The 18,687-nt window shown below is 48.3% G+C and overlaps 1 protein-coding gene across 1 annotated transcript in view; it reads right to left on the bottom strand.

Annotated features, from left to right (window-relative positions):
- The window catches only part of CEP131 (centrosomal protein 131), a 467,091-nt gene that overhangs the window by 312,135 nt on the left and 136,269 nt on the right, over positions 1-18,687 (bottom strand). The window contains exon 13 of the mRNA XM_085617399.1: positions 16,073-16,255. Within this exon, the coding sequence (XP_085473525.1) occupies positions 16,073-16,255 (183 nt within the window). The remainder of the gene's footprint in view (positions 1-16,072; positions 16,256-18,687) is intronic.

Genomic DNA, 18,687 nt, shown 5'->3' with positions numbered 1-18,687 from the left:
GCCCTCGTCACGGAGGCGGCCAGGGGCCTCAGTAGAGAGCAGCAGGGGCGATTGTATGATGTGGGTGACAAGGCTGGCAAATTGATTGCGTGGTTGGACAAGAGGGAAAGAGCGAGCCGCGTGGTGCCTCTGATTGAGAGCGTGGATGGTGTGTGCGTCACTGAGCCGGAAGCCATTGTCTCCTGCTTCGCGGATTATTTCCGCGAAGTCTACTCCCCGGTTTCTCCCTGCTCGGAGGAAGATTCCCATGCCTTGCTTCGGGACATCGCACTGCCCTCCCTTACGGTGGAGGACAGGGATTCGCTGGATGCCCCGCCCACCTCGGACGAAATTGCCTCGGCTATTCGCTCGGTTGCATCCGGCAAGGCCATGGGCCCCAATGGTATTCCCATTGAGCTATACAAGCTACGCCCGGATGTGTTGGCGCCCCACCTGCGCGCGATGTTCCTTGCGGCCCACTCGCAGGGCTCCCTCCCGCCGGACCAGCGTCTGGCTACAATTGTGGTGATCCATAAGGAGGGGAAGCCCCGTGAGCGGGTCACATCCTATAGGCCGATTTCGCTTCTGAACGCGGAGCCCAAAATCCTCGCCAAGGTGTTGGCCAACCGGTTGGTTGGCGTGGTGGGCGATTTGGTCCACCAAGACCAATCGGGCTTTATACCACACCGCAACACGGCGCTTAATCTGCGGCGCTTACACGGGGTGCTCGCGCGTGTCCCATTTGTGCGGGAGCCGGCCATCTTGGCGTCCTTGGACGCCACCATGGCGTTTGATACGCTCGAATGGCCATATATTTGGGCGATGCTGGCGAAGTTTGGGTTCGGCCCGGGTTTCGTCAGCTGGGTCAAATTGCTATATTCGGGCCCGTTGGCACAGGTGGTGGTGAATGGGCGAGTATCTGCCCCATTTGCGCTGGGGCGGGGCACGCGACAGGGTTGTCCCCTGTCGCCTCTCCTGTTCGCCCTGGCCATGGAGCCCCTGGCGGAGTGGTTGCGGTGGCACCCTTCTATCCGTGGTCTCCGCTGGACCCCCGAGCATGAGGACCGCGTGTCCCTCTATGCTGACGATATCCTTTTGTATCTCGCCTCCCCGCGCAAGTCACTGATCGTCCTGGTTGATGTTTTGCGCTCCTTCGGTCGCAACTCAGGCCTGGTCATCAACTGGGCGAAATCCTGTGTCTATGTGCTCTCCGGGGAGGCCCCGGTCTTGCCACGGGACTGTCCGATCCAGATTGCCTCCCAGGGTTTCCGGTACCTGGGTATATATATCACTCTTGACCCGGAGGCCCGCTATGAGCGGAACTTGCTGCCCCCCCTCCAGCGTCTGAGGGAGGACGTGGTGCGCTGGCGGCGTCTGCCGCTCTCGCCGCTCGGCCGAGCGGCCTTATTTAAAATGATGTCCCTGCCGCGCTTCCTCTACGCCCTCCAGAATACCATGGACCTGGTCCCGGCACGCTACTTTCGCGAGGTGGAGGGCCTCCAGCGGCGCCTGTTCTGGGACGGGAGGCCGCGTATTGCTCTGGCTAAATTGACGCTCCCGTGGTACGATGGAGGGGTCGCCCTCCCGGACATCAAACGGTATTACTGGGCCTCCCAACTAGCTGCAATTAATCATGGCCTTTACGGGCCCGCCTTGAACCCGGCATTTGAGATGGACAGGACGCTTCTGCCCGGTGGCGATTATAATCGAGCGCTCTACTCTGGCGTGCCCGACTCCCGTTTGACGGGACCGACGCGTGTCATGGTGCGTGTCTGGCACGCGGCTAATGCAGCTATGGGGTGGAAGGACCGTTTGACCCGAGCGTCTCCGCTGTATGCATCTGAGAGGTTGGGCTCCCTGTGGACGTCGAAGGGCTTCGAGAAGTGGGACACGATCGGAATCAGCACGGTGGGAGATCTCTGGACGAGGGGGGGATTCAAAACTTTTGAGACGCTGCAGGCGGAGTTTCAGCTGCAGGGCAGTGAGTACTTTCGGTACCTACAGGTCCGCCATGCGCTGGGCTCCGTCTTCCCGGATGTTGCATCCATTCCGGAGTCTTCCCCCCTGGAGGACAGAGTGCTAGATGGCCATGTCCCGGACAGCACGATCTCCCTCATATACAAAAAATTGATTAACGATAGATCGTGTCTGCTGACTAGTCTCCGCGAGGCTTGGGTTGCCGACGGGCTGGAGCTGGACGACGAGGATTGGATCTCCGCGGTGGCCTCTCCGAAAGAGGTGGCCATCCCGGCTCGCCTTCGTTTCGTCCAGCTCAAGATCCTTCACCGGGTCTACGTGACGGGGCCAAGGCTTTTGCGTATGGGTTTTGCCGGTGATGGAATGTGTAAGCGTGGCTGTGGTGCGTTGGCGACTTTCATGCATATACTGTGGGAGTGCCCGAAGGTGGAGCGATTCTGGCGTGGTGTGCATGAGGTTCTACGAATGGTTACGCGTGTCGCGCTGCTGCCTGAAGCGAGGAGATGCTTGCTGAATGTCTGGGAACCAAATGACTACTCGGTCCCGCAGGCGCGGTGGGTGACTCTGGGATACATGATAGCCAAGCGTGATATTGCCCAATTGTGGGGATCCCAGAGGCCCCCTGCGGTGTCGGCCTGGAAAGAGCATATGGATTGGTGTATGTTTCGTGAAAAGGTGGTGTATGTGGTGAGGGGTAAGCCTGGGGCGTGGATGAAACTCTGGGGCCCCTGGAACGCCTACCGCGGGGGTATTTGTGAGCCGCCGCTGCTACCGGCGGCCTCACCGGCTCCGTCTCCCTAGATGGCGCCCCTCCCTTGGCCGCGGGCGCGCGGTCCCCCAGTCCCTGATCTACTCCCGTCCCCCTCTTCAGAATTTTGCTGCTGGTGTGGATCCCCCACTTATGGAGCACGTGTTGTCACTTTGGATCGAGGGTTGCCTTGCGGTTGTGGTTTGTTTACGTTGTTTTGCGTTAAGAAAATGGAACCGTACTGTGGGCATGGAGCTGTGAGGCCTGCACCATTGATCACTCCTGTCTTCCTACTGTGCACCGCTGAGAAAGCTTTTTGCTGTATGTATGTAATATGCTTTTGATGCTCTAGCGGCCGGCCGTGTGGTTGTAGGCCCATACCTGTAACTTCTATAAACTGCAATAAACGGTTTCAAAAAAAAAAAAAAAAATACCCGTCTACTAACAGAAGCACTTTACATAAAATGATAATATTTTATCTGGTAATGGTCCAATTTTCAAGCCATTGGCTGGTGACTGAAGCACAACACCGAGATATGCCAGAGCCCATCCGAAGCCGATTCACTTTGATGCTGCAGCGATGGAGAAGACGCGAGCTAATATAATTTGAACCACCACCGGCTGCATCAGGAAAATGTACACAGAGTACTGAAGCAATAGTTGCGAGGAGGCACCTGCTGTGGGGCAATTTTCTGTTTTTCCTTTTTCTAAGCAATGCTATATTATATTTTTCAACCGCCACTTAAAATGATGCGATGGAGAGGTCATGGGAATATTACATGGAAGCCATGATTTCATCCGAGAAGGATCCAATTTATTTTAGAGGAAAAGCATTATGAAGCTTCTTTAACGAGCTGACACTTTCTATATGAATGCCGTGCTTAAGTTATAAAGTACGTAAAAGGGGGCACGCCATGCTGAGGGGGCCCCCTGGAGCTTGGGAGCTCCCCTGCACCGCGGTTGCCTGTGTTACGCCCCTGTCACACAGACCTAGAACCTACCACATCCTTCCTGAAATCTTTAGTAAAATGATGACGTGGGGTTGTTGTGAAGGTTATGTGACAACAAAGGTGAGGGAGGTTCTAGGGCTGTGAGGGAGAAACTTCCTTAGATACAGCGAATCGAAACACAGGCGTGAGGTATGAAGTACTGGAGAAAAGAAACGTTATCATCTCCCCTGCTGGTGCAGTTCAACAGCTGGGCTGACAAGTTACAAGCTACACTAAATGACACGTTATCGACTGTCTCCATACATGTGGGCAAACAGAGCAGTAACTCCTCACATGGCTTCCCAGTGATGAGGCAGTAGAGCTTCAATCTAGAGGGTGCCTGAATGCCCGAGGCAGGTTTCAAGCAGCAGATAAGCAGTTAATGAGTTAAAAGAATAGCCTTGCGCCGACCAGTAAGAAAGCCGATCTCGGGTGGTATTAAGAGGCTCCACGCTGTGTTACTGGCCAAGGGCAGTGAAGTGTTTGAGGAAGCACCGTGACTAAATGTAGACCATGGCGGTGGGGGATCCATGCTTTGTTGGTGGGTAGCTCTGTATGACACTAACTTGTTCCGCTTCTGTGGGAGCTGGGGGAGGGTAAGCACACCACACGATTACTCGGAAGAGGTGAAGCGGCAGCTGTTACACAAACAAACTTGTTGCATCCACTGTGGTACTTCAACTGATGCTCATGAAAAGCGCTATGATACATTCGGGTCGAGTTCACGCTATATGCTTTATGTGAGTGTAAAGTGCTGCCTGCTTCATGTGAGTGTGAAGTGCTGCATGCTTCACATGGGAGTACAGAACTGCCTGCTTCATGTGAGTGTAAAGTGCTGCCTGCATCACCTGAGCACAGTGCTGCCTGGTTTGTGTCAATTAGTGTATAGTGCTGTTTGCCTCGTGTCACCCTGGCGCACTACGTGCTTCATGTGACTGTAAAGTGCTGCCTGATTCATTTGAGTGCACAGTGCTGCCTGCTTTAGGTCAGTTTGAGTAAAGAGCTATGTCTCTGTGCTTTGCATATGCGTTTCCAGTGAGGAGTGCCTATCTGCTGCAGGCTGTCAGCCCAGAGTGCTGCCTCTGTGATCACAGCCTCCCTGGCTGCTTAATTTGAAGCTTTGCTGTAGTCCTTCATTTGACAGCTTCATCTTGTTCTTAAAAAGGTCCAACCCATTTTAAACTACAATTCCCAGAATGCGGTTTTATGTAACGGGCAAAGTAAAAAAAAAGAAATCCCATTGGTTGCTTCCGGTCACAGGTCACCGCTTGGTAGACGTGAGTTACCGACACATTTCTCAAGCTGAACGTAGCAATCTGCATCATCCCCCCCCCCCTTCAAACCCCTGTTTATGCAGAGCTCGGACGTTGCCCAGCTACGTGCGCAAGTAGCACAACCTGTGCAGGTATTTTTCTTTGCATTCTGCGAAGCTTAGTCCTGTGAATGTCGTCATAACACCAGAACTACAAATCCCAGGTTGCAAAGTAAAAGCAGGCCTGGTCGAGCTACCCAAGCATGGAAAGAGGAAATCAAGCGCTCCGTGTGACAAACGACAGGTTTTAGAGCCATGCCTCAACAGCTCATCGGTATGCAAAGTGGCTTTCTGTTGTTAACCCTGCAGATGCTTACTGCGGGGTGCCGACAAAAGCATGAAAGGCAGCAACCTGAATGATTGGATTGGAACTATACAGCGCGATACTGACGGTCTCCAGGTACTAGACGGACAGTATGGCCACTGAATAGTTGCGACTGGTCAGAATACTGCCTCACTGGCAGGTGGACAGAATCAAATGCTGGACAAGGGAACTAATAAATGAAGAAACTTGACTAACACAGCAGCACCATATGTCGAGGCATCTCTGGGCACTACATTGCATTTTGGGACCACTTAGGTGTTGCGGGATCAGGCCATTTTATTCTTAGCTCGGGGGTGCAGACAGGCTTTCCGACGTAATTTGCGGATTAATGAGCATATTTGTATATCACACTGCCACGCATTAAGTGGAACTGTATTCGTTTTCTAGTGCTTGCCTGCTGCAGTTTCCATGCGAGGGCAACTTGTTTATTTTCTTATCTGATGATGGAGCAAACATCGATGAAGCACTATATACAGAGAATCATCTCTAGGCGCTAACAGGAATGCACCATAGGAGTCGACATCACTCTGTACAGCTCGGAAGGGAACTAATCCAACCTGAAACCGAGTGCGCTCTTCATATGACTTGCGTGTGAATCGCGCCTAGGGGCTAGGAACGGTCACCAGTAATGCGAGTTGCAAGCATGATGTATCTTTATATATTGGACATACTGCACACTCAGTAGATGGCGCCACGCGAGGATGTATAGGACGAGGCGCGAACACATACCAGAGCATTTGAGGTGACAAGAATTGTCCAAGATCATCGAACACAGTTAAGAGGCAAAGCCAGGATTAGAGAAGAGACTGTGAAGTGGAGTAGTTGAAGTTATGTTATGTTATGTTAACTGGTCTTCTATAGCACACAGCTGCCCCAGCAAAGGGGCGTCCTGGCGCTCTGACTGGCAGAAAGAAAGTACATAAAACAGAGAAAAAAACAGAGAGAAGAAGCAGCAGGGCAGGGTAAGGAGGTCCTATGCAGTAAATTAAGATCCAGGGGGGAAAAGATAGGTTTTAATAACCTTCCTGAATGTAAGCAAATCATCCAGGGCGCGAATGTGGGCTGGTAATGAGTTCCAAAGCCTAGCCGCCAGATAGCGGAAGGAACGCCCTCCCGCTCTGCAGCATTTGAACCGTGGAACTACTGCTAGATTTTGACCCAATGACCTCAGAGAACGAGAGGGGACATAGGGGGTAAGAAGATGCTCTAAAATCAGGGGAGAGGACAGCTTAAGAATCTTGAAAGAAAGACAGAGTCTTAAACTCAATCCTTTGAGCCATGGGCAGCCAATGGAGTTTCCGGATAGTTTCCTTCGCAGAGCAGAACCTAGGTAAACCCACCAAGGCTCTGGCCGCCGCATTCTGTAGGCGCTGCATCCGGATAACTTCCGCCTGATTGGCCCCCAACAGGAGCGAGCTCGCATAGTCAAGCCGCGAGAGAATGGTGGCCTGAATTATCAACTGTCTAGTGGGGGCATCAAAAAATGTCAGGGCTGGCCTAAGCCCACGCAAGACACCAAAGCAAGTAGCAGCCACTTTTTAGGTCTCGCCTGACCCAGCGCATGCGCTGGTCTGGCAAGACTTATTGTGAGGGCTCCAAAAAGTGCTACCAGGCCAGCCTAGAGCTACAGTGCATGTGCGTGGGCGCGCGCCGCGCTTTACCGCGATTACTTTCACTTTCGCGGCCGCACGGCCGCTTGGCATAGCCAATAGGTCTCGCTTTTGGGACCTTGTAAGTATTTAGTTATGCAACTGTTGCATGGCTAAACACTTAAAAGGTCCCAAAGGCGAGACCTATTGGCTATGCCAATGCTTGTTTAGTGTGTCCACAGAAACTAAGGGCGGGATCTAACCAGACACCCAAGTTTTTGACCTCGGGTACCGGAATGGGGGCTGAACCCAGCTCTGGGGGCCACCACTGAGCACCCCAGAGGTTGCTCTGCTTACCAACAATTAGGACCTCCGTTTTCTTGGCATTGAGTTGTAAGCAGTTAGCCGTCATCCAGCCAGCCACTGCTGTCAGACCCTCCCTGAACCTAGGGGCCTCAGAGTCGGAGTCCCCATTAAGTGCAACCGCCAGCTGCGTGTCGTCAGCATAGGAAACCATAGTCAGGCCCCACTGCTTGGCGACCGCAGCCAGCGGCTGCACATACAGATTGAACAACGTGGGGCTAAGTGCCCACCCCTGAGGCACTCCCTGCTCGATGGAATAGGGTTTAGACTCAAATGGAGGTGTAGCAACCCGAAATGAGCGACCTGCTAGAAATGACCGAAACCATTCAAGTGCCAAGTCAGAGATACCTGCTTCACCCAGTCGCTGCAACAATATCGCGCGTGAGACCATGTCAAACGCGGCACTAAGGTCGAGTAACACCAGTGCCGCAGTTTGACCGGAATCGAGCACGGAGCTCAGATGTTCCGTCATCGCAAGGAGAGCAGTCTCCGCGCTCTGACCTGCCCGAAAACCATTCTGGGAGGAATCCAGGATATTAGCAGTCTGAAGGTGTTGAGTCAAGATTCCATTGACATGAGCCTCCGCAACCTTGGCGGCCCATGGAAGAAGAGAAATCGGGCGATAATTCTCCAGTTTAAGGGGGTCTGAGGCGGTTTCTTCAAGATAGGAGTGACATAGGCTTGTTTCCACTTAGTTGGTACTATCCCTGAAGACAGCGAAAGATTGATGAGTTGGCGCACAGGGGGGAAACATAGAGCAGCCGATTCTCTGAGCTGCGCGGGTCTAAGAGGGTCGGCAGGGGACCCGGATTTAACTTTAGCCGCCAGCCTATCGAACTCTATCTCTGAGATTCCAGGAAGTGTGGATAAAGCCACATTAGTAGTAGAATTAGGCCTCAGGTCCTCACACTGAGGGATGATGCTAGGAAAAGAGCGATCGATAATATGCACCTTTTCCAGAAAAAAGGTGGCAAGCTCATCACAATGGGACACTGAGCATATCTCAGCTGCTGAGGCTCTTTTAGCGGTCAGATCTTTAAGGACTTTAAAAATCAACTTTGCAGAATTAGGGCTGCGTTTGAACTCCTGCGAATAGTAGGCCGATCGAGCTCTACATATGGCGCTATGGTAGATTTTAGTCTTAGCAAGGTACAGTGTTTTTTTCTCGACATCATAGGATTTACGCCAGTCTCTTTCCGCTTGTTTACATGATTTTTTTAAGAGCAATAAGGCACTATCATACCATGGACTGGGTTCAAAAGACCGACTTTTACTCCACATAGCAGGGATCGGAGAGTCAAGTGCCCGGGAGACCCAATCACAGAAGAGATCATAGCCAGATTCGACGTCGTTAAAAGGGCCCAGCGGATATTCGCTAAGTACCCGATGAAAATCCTCAAGCTTAAGTTTCTTCCAAGGACGTTTAAAAACAGATCTGTCTAAGTTTTTAGAAGGGGGGTTTCTGATCACAAGGTTCAGTTCCACTAAAAAATGGTCTGACCAAGCTACCGGAGTTGGCGGCAAAACGTTAGCCACTGACAGGTTAGTAAATATGGGGTCCAGGATGTGTCCACCCACACAAAGTGAGGGGATGGCCATGCATATTAGCTTGTGCGCGCTATCGGTGCAGATTCACAGACATTGGGAGGCCGATAAAGTGAGGGCATGGACAGCCGTGCAAGACAAGCAGTGGAGAAAAGAAAAAGAAAAAAGAGCAGGCAAATGCAAACAGCTCTTTTCAAGCACTCGTGCTTGTGCTGGCATCCACGAGAGCGAGCAGCGGTGCGCAGGCCATATGTTTTCAAATAGCACGCGCGCTGCTGCTCGCTCCCGCAAGGTGGATGCCAGCACAAGCACGAGTGCTTGAAAAGAGCTGACAGATTCCTAAAGGTGACTCCTAGCGCAGCGCTGCACGCTACGCTCTAGGCGAGAACCAAAAACACGGGTCTGTTCTACCTACAGAAGTGTAACTTCCTTTATTGGCCTTTGAACAGAGTAAAGGCAGAATGATACCAGCCCATGTACGAACGAGTGACCTGTGGGTCAGAGACATGTTCACACATGCCAACAAACCCGTTTCAGGCGAGAGACACCCGTTTTGTTTATGCCAACAATGGCTTTATTTCAGCTGTCTCACACCTAAAATTCTCTCTGCTTCAATAGAAGTCAATAGGGAAATTATACTCCAACGTTTATTTATTTAAATTCTCCCACCTTCCTGCCCTAAAATGTTGGCATGCACAAGAGAGACTTTTTAATGCAAGGGTAAAGTGGGCTCTAGCCTTCTGGGGAACCTCCTGATACAGCCAGCTATGTCCTGCAGAGAGTTTTGCCCTTATGATCTTGAATAATTTCTAAACAGAATGTAGTAACTCGTGTTTTTCTATATTTTTAAAGTGTGAGAGCCTATTACAAAACATGAACTGGAACGGGAATTTTCGCTCCAACGCCGAACGCACAGCATTTACGTGGTATCATGACCCAGCTACTTAAAGTTCATCAAGTTTCAATCAATATTAATCCATGTACTCCAACAAAAGGTTTTATCCAATGCTTCACTTTATTATGTTTCCACAGTATGATGAATACATAAAACATCCGTAGCAGTTAAAAATATTAACCCAATGCATTTCGGGCGCGATTTGGCCCTTCCTCAGGGGTTCACTGCAAATGTTAAAAACATTGACATTAGATCTAAGAATTCAAACCAATGAGTAAATAATGTGGTCACGTAAATTGTTGAATTTGTTAATATTTTTAACTGCTACGGATGTTTTATGTATTCATCATACTGTGGAAAAAGGCCTGGATGGGCATATTTGCAGGAGCAGAAACGGTCGATTACATAAGAGTTCCACATGTGACAACATAATAAAGTGAAGCATTGGATAAAACCTTTTGTTGGAGTACATGGATTAATATTGATTGAAACTTGATGAACTTTAAGTAGCTGGGTCATGATACCACGTGCACCATGTGCGTTCGGCGTTGGAGCGAAAATTCCCGTTCCAGTTCATGTTTTGTTTACGAGTCAGTAGTACTTGGGCAGACTACGTAGCCGATCTGCACGCAAATAATTCAAATGATGGTTTAAACTACAGAAAAGATGGAAGGACAGGAGTGCACTTGTTTACCCCTTTTAGCCTATTACAGACATTTTGCAGACAAAATGTGTTTGTTTCATCCAACATCCATATAAAAAGTGTCTTTTAGATCAGTACAGGATCTCACATATGAGAAAAGGGGGGTGTCACAGAGATTATTTGCCGTAATATTAGCGACCTGCTGCTGTGTTACAATATTGAAAACACACATCACTATCCCTGAATATCAGATGTACACACATTTAGAATATGACCAAAGAGGGCGCGAAAGAGCTGAAACTGGATCATAATAAAATTAAAGCTATTCCGAACAGGGGCTTCCAAAATGCATTTGTCCCAGGGCCCCTAAAATCCTTAAAACATTCCTGATGCACGCACGGACATCTAACCAACAGATAGATAAACCTCTACTCACGTAGATTATCATAATTCTCCCAAGAACTCCCCCAGCAGAGTAACAAGTGTTGAAGGTAAACCGACATCTCACTGGCCGTGGTACTGCCAGACGCTCGTTGGCTCTTCTTGAAAAGTTTTCGGTGTTTTCCGGATGTATGCTACCTATTCCGTCCAAAGGCCTACAGTGCCCCTGAGTGGCCAATTGGAGTACTTTGATCGCAAGTGTTACACGAGTTTTTAAGCAGTCACTTGTTCACAGCAGATCGATTGTATAGCCCTTATATGGCTCACTGAAGCACCTGCCTTGGCAGCCGGCAATGCAGTGCAGGGGGTATGGTTGGCAAGTTGTTGCCTCTGGTATGCGATCCTATGTGGGAAGTGTTTACATGTGCGTGCGGACAGTCGAGGAGTGGTATGGGAGACAGACAGTCATGGTTTTCAGTAGGCTGGTACTTTCGACAGTTCTGTAGGTCCCTTTATATTATTCCCTATGAGCATGGTCTACTTAGCTGGTTGCTGCACTGGTTGTCCCCCCTGATATTTTATGTAAAGTTTTTGGTATTAAGCAGCCACCGTTGAAAAGAGAAAAGGAAAATACATCTACTGGAATGGGCTTTGTTACGACCATCCCATACCTGAATATCACTGTAAGTCAAGATGTAAAGAAGCAGTAAGAATGTGTAGCTAGTTGGGACCTGCAGTAGTGGACTAGATTAGAGTCCTGTGATTGGATGCAACATTAAATATTAGGAAAAATAATTACATTAATTTTAATTAATTTGATATATGTTTAATAATGCTTATTGCACATGAAAAAATATTTTCTTCAGCTGGGAATGTAATTTTTAATTTAAACTGCAGAAAGATAATTTTATTTTAATTTATTTCCATTAACTAAAGCTTTAATTCAAAAGAAATGTAATAGTGCTGTGGCATTTTTCTATTTTGTTCTACATTTAAAGTAAAAGCATAGGACTTTACATCAATATTCAACATGAAAATATTTTGTCATATTTAATTGAGTTGAATTCATTTTAAACATTCTCCCTATACTTTAACATGCTGAGATGCCCACCCAAAGCCTCTTAATATTTTCAACTATTTTAAATAACAATTTAACTATGACCACCGAGGAGATTTCAGATGCATTCGCCGCTGACTACTAGGAGCTATACGCTGTTAATCCCCAGTCCGACAATGAAACCTCCAGCCCACTCCTTCAGGACATACCCCTGCCTAAGCTCACAGGGCTCCATAGAGCCAAACTGGATGACACCATTACAGCTCAAGAAATAACGATGGCCATACGTGATTTGCAAGCTGGGTTCTGACATCTTCCCCCGGGAGTAGTACTGCAGTTTTCAGAACACACTCATGCCTTACTTGGTGAACCTTCACAACGAGGTTTCCCACATGTACATGTCTGGAAAGATCAGGTTTGAACAACCACAAGATACTTGAGCAATTATTTAGAAGTGACTTGAGACATATGTAAGATTACTTAACTCTGTGAAGGCTGACCTCTACATACAGATTACGTTTGTGGACTAGTAGAGTGAGTGTCCTTTGTTGGTTAAACCTGGCCCTCAAGGAAAGGAAGTTGCCATTTAGGAGAGGCTCATGAAATATAAGACCGTAAGTGACGGGCTAAAGTCTGACAATTTTTTTAATTTTGGAAAAAAAAGTGCAGGCTTGATTCACAAAGGTATCTTACAATTGTGAGTAAGTTTCCACTTTTGAATACGTTTACTACATTTCAGAATTCACAGACTGCATTTTTGTAGTAACGTACACTGGACTGCAAACACACTCCCATTGAACATGATGGAGGAGGGAACTTAGAGTAAAACCCCATAAGAATGTTAAATTAAATTACTTTTATTATGACAACTTTGACATTTTATCGAACTTGACAATGCATAACCACCAGCCGTACACATTATACTTGTTCCATCCCTTGCTAATCCTCTCCCAAGGCCCACCAGGCCCAATGAATAGGTACCTCAGTCGCAGCATCATCTGATAGCCTGAAGTATTCCCACCATTTACCCCACACCAAGGTATGTTTCTTCGGGCAGCCCCGTGTTTTATAAACTGACTCTTCTTGTTTTGAGCACCAGTCCATTGCCCTACTCCAATCCGAGAGTGTCGGTGAGTCAGTGAGGTTCCACTCGCACGCAATGTCGCACTTGGCCAACACTGTTGCCAGTCCCACTGGCATCCATTCCCCTCTTCATCCTCCAGGATCCCCAGTAAGGCCACCCGGAGTGTGAACTCAATGTGTATACCAGCACTTTCATAAGTGTTCGGGCTATCCGATTCCAATATGATGTGATCTCTGGACCATGCTATATTGTGTGAAAGAAGTCCACGTCTCGGTGAGTACTGCGGAAGCATCGGGCTGTAGAGAGCCTAAGGCCGTGCCAGGGGAGTTGGGGCATGAGGTACATTGTATGCAAGTATTTCAGTTGGATGGGTCAGAGTCTGGAGGATATTGGGATCTCTCAAGGGCGATCTGCGTGTCTCTCCAGTCCGAGATGTCAAGTTCCCCCACCAATGCCTCCCATTTTCGTTTCAGACGCCCAAACTGGTCTGGTGCGTTAGTCACAAGGAAGCAACATATCTTAAACACACTGCCTCAGCCCAAGCTGCCCATCAGCAGTTGTGCCTACAGAGGGCTTTACTTGGGCAATTCGGTAAGGCCCGAACAGTGTTCATCTCACAACAAAGGGAGCATAAGAGGGATAATGAACATGGATGCCCTTCACTCATACATCCCAAAAAAGCTAAGACCTGGTGACATGCGTGCACATACAATGTTCAACCAATCCATGTAAGTACTTATGGAGCTGGGTGAGGCTTAGCTGAAAGTGTGTCTGAAGTTCGGCAAAGGTTCTTATGAGGGCCCCATCCCACACTTTACTCAGTGTTGTAATCCCCGATCTTGTCCCAGTATACAAAACACTCCTGCTAGGACATGCGGTCAGCCAAGTGCCGGTCCACAGCGGTGTTTGTGTCGGTTTTTGGTCCCATTGTATAAAGTGGAGGACCGCACGCCAGCAAAGTAGCACCACTTTTGTAAGTTCCAAAGTGTGAACTGGGATGGGGCTCTTATACAGGAATCCCAAGATCCTGTATAGGCCCAGTAGGGCCTGCTTTGTGCAGTATGCAGAATCACTCCATCCCCCCACTCATCCAGTCATTGATAACCAAGAGCAGGGACGCCCAGTAATAAAGCTTAACTTCCGCTAGCTTTATCCCTGTCAAACGTTGACTATCTTTATTTATCCCATGCAATACCTGGACTACGCCCTCCCCAAAGGAACATCCCATTACGATGTTTAAACCAATTACTAGAGTGGGAAGCTTTGCAAGTCATATAGGTACTTCAGAAGGCTGGACCAGTTCTGTAAGGCTTGTTTAGTGTTTGCTAGCAGGGGGGAAGGTTGAGATAATGTGGTGCAAATTCCAGGATGAGCGATATATGAAGCCCCAGGTATTTAAAAGCTGAGCTGCTGGATCGGGTGGTATGTAACCAGCTCACTATTGCCATGTCTCCCCAGGATTTGTGCCAGTTCGGCCAGAAGCCTCTTCAAAGAGCCTCAAAGCATGTAGGACCCTTGGGCCTGAAGACTGTGGATGGGCCAGTAAGAGGAGCACATCATCTGCATACAAGGTTATCCTGTCCTTCATAACCTCTCAGCATCTTCAGCCCAGCATCTGAGCATCGCAACGGATAATCGAAGCCTAGGATTCGATCGTAAATGCAAAGAGAAGGGGAGAGAGTGGACAACCCTGCTTAGTACCCCTGTGAATTGGAAAGGGGGTGGAGAGGGCACCACTGACTAGGACTGGAGCAGAGGGTGCCTTGTACAGGAGCCAAACGTATATGCGGTATTTAGGGCCAAAGCCCATACATTGGAGGATGCGATACAGGTACGATCAGTCTACAGTATTGAACGCTTTCTCAAAGTCAACTAAGAGGAGCACACTGGGGCTGGTCAACTCGTGGCTGCAGGCAAGTGTCGCATTGACCCTTCTAATACAGTGGCTAGTGCTGTGATTGGGCATGAAGCTGCATTGGTCAAGATGAATAAGATGTGACGAGACTAGTTGTCACCTATTCACCAGTTTAGCAAAAATCTTCTGATCAGTATTCATCAATGAAATGGGCCTGTAAGGGGAGCAGTTATCAGTAGCCTGCCCCTGTTTGGGATGGACCAAAATGGTAGCCAGAACTAATTCTGCTGGAAAGAAGTCCAGACGAAAAGTTATAAAACTGTCAGACTTTAGCAAGTCATTTACTAGCTTATATTTCATGATCTGCTCTTAAATGCTCACTTCCTTTTCTTGAGGGTCTGGTGTGACCAACAAAAGACGCTCACTCTACTAGTCCACAAATGTAATCTGCATGTAGAGGTCAACCTTTACACTGTTAAGCAATCTTCCATATTTCTCAAGTCACTTACAATAATCTATCAAGTATCTTGTGTTTGTTCAAACCTGATCTCTCTAGCTAGGTACTTGTAATAAAGTCTGAAATGCATTTGTAAAATGGAACAATGAGATAATAAAGTTGTTCTGCTTACATAATTCATCAAAAACATCTAGTTTTTAAGGTAGCTGAGGGCTAAGAAACCTTCTGAAGAGATGTGTGTATTAAAGAATTTTCAGAGTATGTTTAATACTGGTAACTTAGATGGTCAACACACTTGCTGGATAGAGCTGTATGTAATCTTCGGTCGCAAGTGAATCACACACTGAAAGTGTGCTGATGTTGCTGAACCTCTCCTGTTGTCAGCAAGCTGCACCAAGAAGCAGTCAGGAAAATTAAATGATGCGGATACACATCTTCCTTCCAACTCATGATTAGCTGCCAGGATAGGTATCTGGCTGGCTGGTTCCCACTCTGTCTTACTGATCGGAACAAACAGGAGCACAAAGGCAACTGTTCCCTACTTCCATCCACACCGCTGCTGTGGTATGTTTAGATAGGAGAACATAGCAGTACAGTGCCCCAAGGAAAGAGTTGGGGATGATCCATTATTATTGCACCTGATCTGGAGAAAGGAATTTTAGATTTAGGAGTGTACACATATTCGTTGGTGAGCTTAAAGAACTACTAGCTGCAAAGAAGGAGTTGATTAGATCACAAATGGGAGTGCCTTGCAGTTAAATACACATTTTACTCCCAAGTTCTGAAAGAATGCAGTAAACTGATCCCAGTGGCGATTGTTCTAAGGGGCCCTGGGCAGCCATCTCTCACTAAATGACAGAGCTTTGGATGTACCTCATCAATCCAGGCATATTTATCCTTCCGATATGGCTTGGTCTCTGGGGGAAGCTCTGGCTCCTCCTCCAGCAGCTTCAGGGTATCAAGCAGGTCATGTAGGGTTGTCCTGGACTGGGTCTGGCTAGCGATGATGGTCCCGACCTCCAACTCCTCTGTAGTTGCCTCGGTTGGAAGGCCATCCTTAGAAGGAAGGAAAGGACAGTGGTAAGTGGGGTCAGATATGAAATGAGAGCAACCAAATATGTTTGCCACTCCTTTCAGGATAGGAGAAGAACATCATCTGGGGCAGAGGTAGAATAGTGGCTCGTATGGGTCCATGTCCATTCAATTATTACAATCTGAGTCATATCCTGCCCATGTTCTGCGCTTCATTGAAGTCTAGTTAGGTTCACTCTACTAAAATAATCATGCATTTCTTCATAAATCTATACATACAAATTTGAGTCTTAAGGGAGTGTACGGACTGTCGATAAGAGAATTCAGCTACCATGCACACCAATGGAAACTCTCACTTCATATCCGTTCAAACTGTGGAACCTCTGCAAGAGTTCACTAAGTGGCCCCTGGTTTAATATCCACCAAATTCGTAACCTTTTTTGGGAGACAAGAAGTAAAGACAAAAGGAACAGGGGAATGACCTGTAGAAAAAGCCCAATACTTCCAGCCTTGCAGAGGCACAGTCATTGCAGAAAATCCTAAAATTCCTCAAAAGGTCGCCACAATTTGGATTAAACCTCTTATTTTGACTGCCTCATTGCTTTGCCCGCCCAGTAACCCAGGCTCCTGTAATATTTGGTCCAACAGTCCACTCCATGGCTTGTCTTTTGTGTGATTTCAGTGTCAATTAGTTTACAATATGCTACAGGCACCAAAAGGAGTAATTACTTTGTGGGTACTTTTTTTTCGTCAGGTTTACACTGCAGTACTTTACATAGCAGACGAGTTATTACGCGAAGGCATGCTCACCCCACACAACGGGATATTTAAAAAAGCTCCTACCAGGCTGGAGGCATGTTTGCTCCTACCTGGCGGGTGATCCAAAAATGCCGCTGCCAGCCGGTAGCAAACATATGTTTATCTGCCTGTATCAGTGTGGGAAAGGAAACTACTGTCCCAGACGTAGGCACCCTGGGATAGAGCACTTGAGCCGGCCCCAGGGATGGGTTCCCAGGGTCTTTAGAGGCTCGGGGAGGAGTGCCATATGCCCCTTCCCCCTTTTTAAAAGAAATGTATTTCAGCCACTGGGTATGGGGTCCCTGAGGCCTAATAAGGCTCTAGGGAAGAGGGCCATGCAGTCCCGCCCTCCATTTCCTACCTCAGCCCCAGGGGAAGTGATTTCCAGGGCCTCACCAAGGCTCAGGGAGGGAGGCCACGTGCCCCCCTCCCCAAAACACACTTTGTGCCCCCGCCCACTCTACTGGCCGACCCTAGGTTTTTCTTCCCGAAAGAAGCACGGGAGCCGGTACTTTTTCTATTATTATTTTGCCAGCAATTTGCAGATCATCCAGACTTTGCAGCAAAATAGGAGAGCCTAACATTCAACCTGCAGCCGTGACAGAGCCTGCAGCATATTCCTGCACAGTGTGGAATGCATGCAACACCATGCAGCAACTGGGGCACAATTACAGGGTCGCACAATATGTGCCCCTCCCCGCATGCACCCCCAGGCACAGATCAGTTAAGGGGGCCCTGGGCCCCTTTGGTTGCCTTTCTGCCACCATTTTCATGGTGGGCTTAACGCCATGTAAAGGGCAGTGAAAAGGCAACTCAGAATATGCTTGGCGGTGCCAGCAGCGGCAGTATATTCGTGCCAGTTGCAGACCGCCAGCCCAGGGGGATCCTTGATCCTGGCGGAACCAGCAGTCTTGTGGTGGTCTGACCGCCACACTCATAATACTGCGGCTGAGCCAGCAGTGTGGCGATGGGCGGAACACCACCGCCAGTAAGGCGGTCCTATGGACCACCGTACTTGTAATCAGGCCCTACCTTTTTGAGCATTTATGGCTCAACAACCACAAAATGGATTTACACCAAATCACAAAAACCAAGATATATCTGACAAACTTGGCATAAATCTGTTCACCAGTTCGGGCTGTAGCTTTGTTTAAAGTTCCCATGGAAAAATGAAGGGAAAACGTGTTTCCACCCCCTCCCCCCGCCACCGCCACCCTTTTTCTCGGCCTCTTCTGGACGGTTCCCCCCAAACTTTCAAGTTAGGAGTGGAGGTTAAAACATTTTGGGGGGGAAATTTTGGTAAGATTCCTCAAATGGCATCAAAGATAAAAGCAAATTGAAAAAAGTGTTTCCTATGGAAACACAATTTTAACTAGAACTACACAGTGGCAATTGCCACTGCGATATACTATATATACATATACATACATACATATATATACACAATATATATATATATATTATCTACTGGCGGTCGCCAGTAGATAGTTATAGTTAGGACCGAGTTTCCATAGGAAATCTGAAAATTCTATTTTGAATAACTTTGGCGCCGGTTGACGAATCCTCGCGAAATTTTCAAAACTAATGGGGCGCTCCGCTGAGCTCCTACCCTGAAAGTCTCGGGGTGATTCGTCAAGCGGGGGCCGAGAAAAAAGGGG

This window comes from Triturus cristatus, chromosome 7 (assembly GCF_964204655.1).
Source record: "Triturus cristatus chromosome 7, aTriCri1.1, whole genome shotgun sequence".
NCBI lineage: Eukaryota > Metazoa > Chordata > Amphibia > Caudata > Salamandridae > Triturus > Triturus cristatus.
The sequence above is the reverse complement of the archived record's forward strand: the minus strand, read 5'-3'. Positions and strand labels throughout refer to the sequence as shown.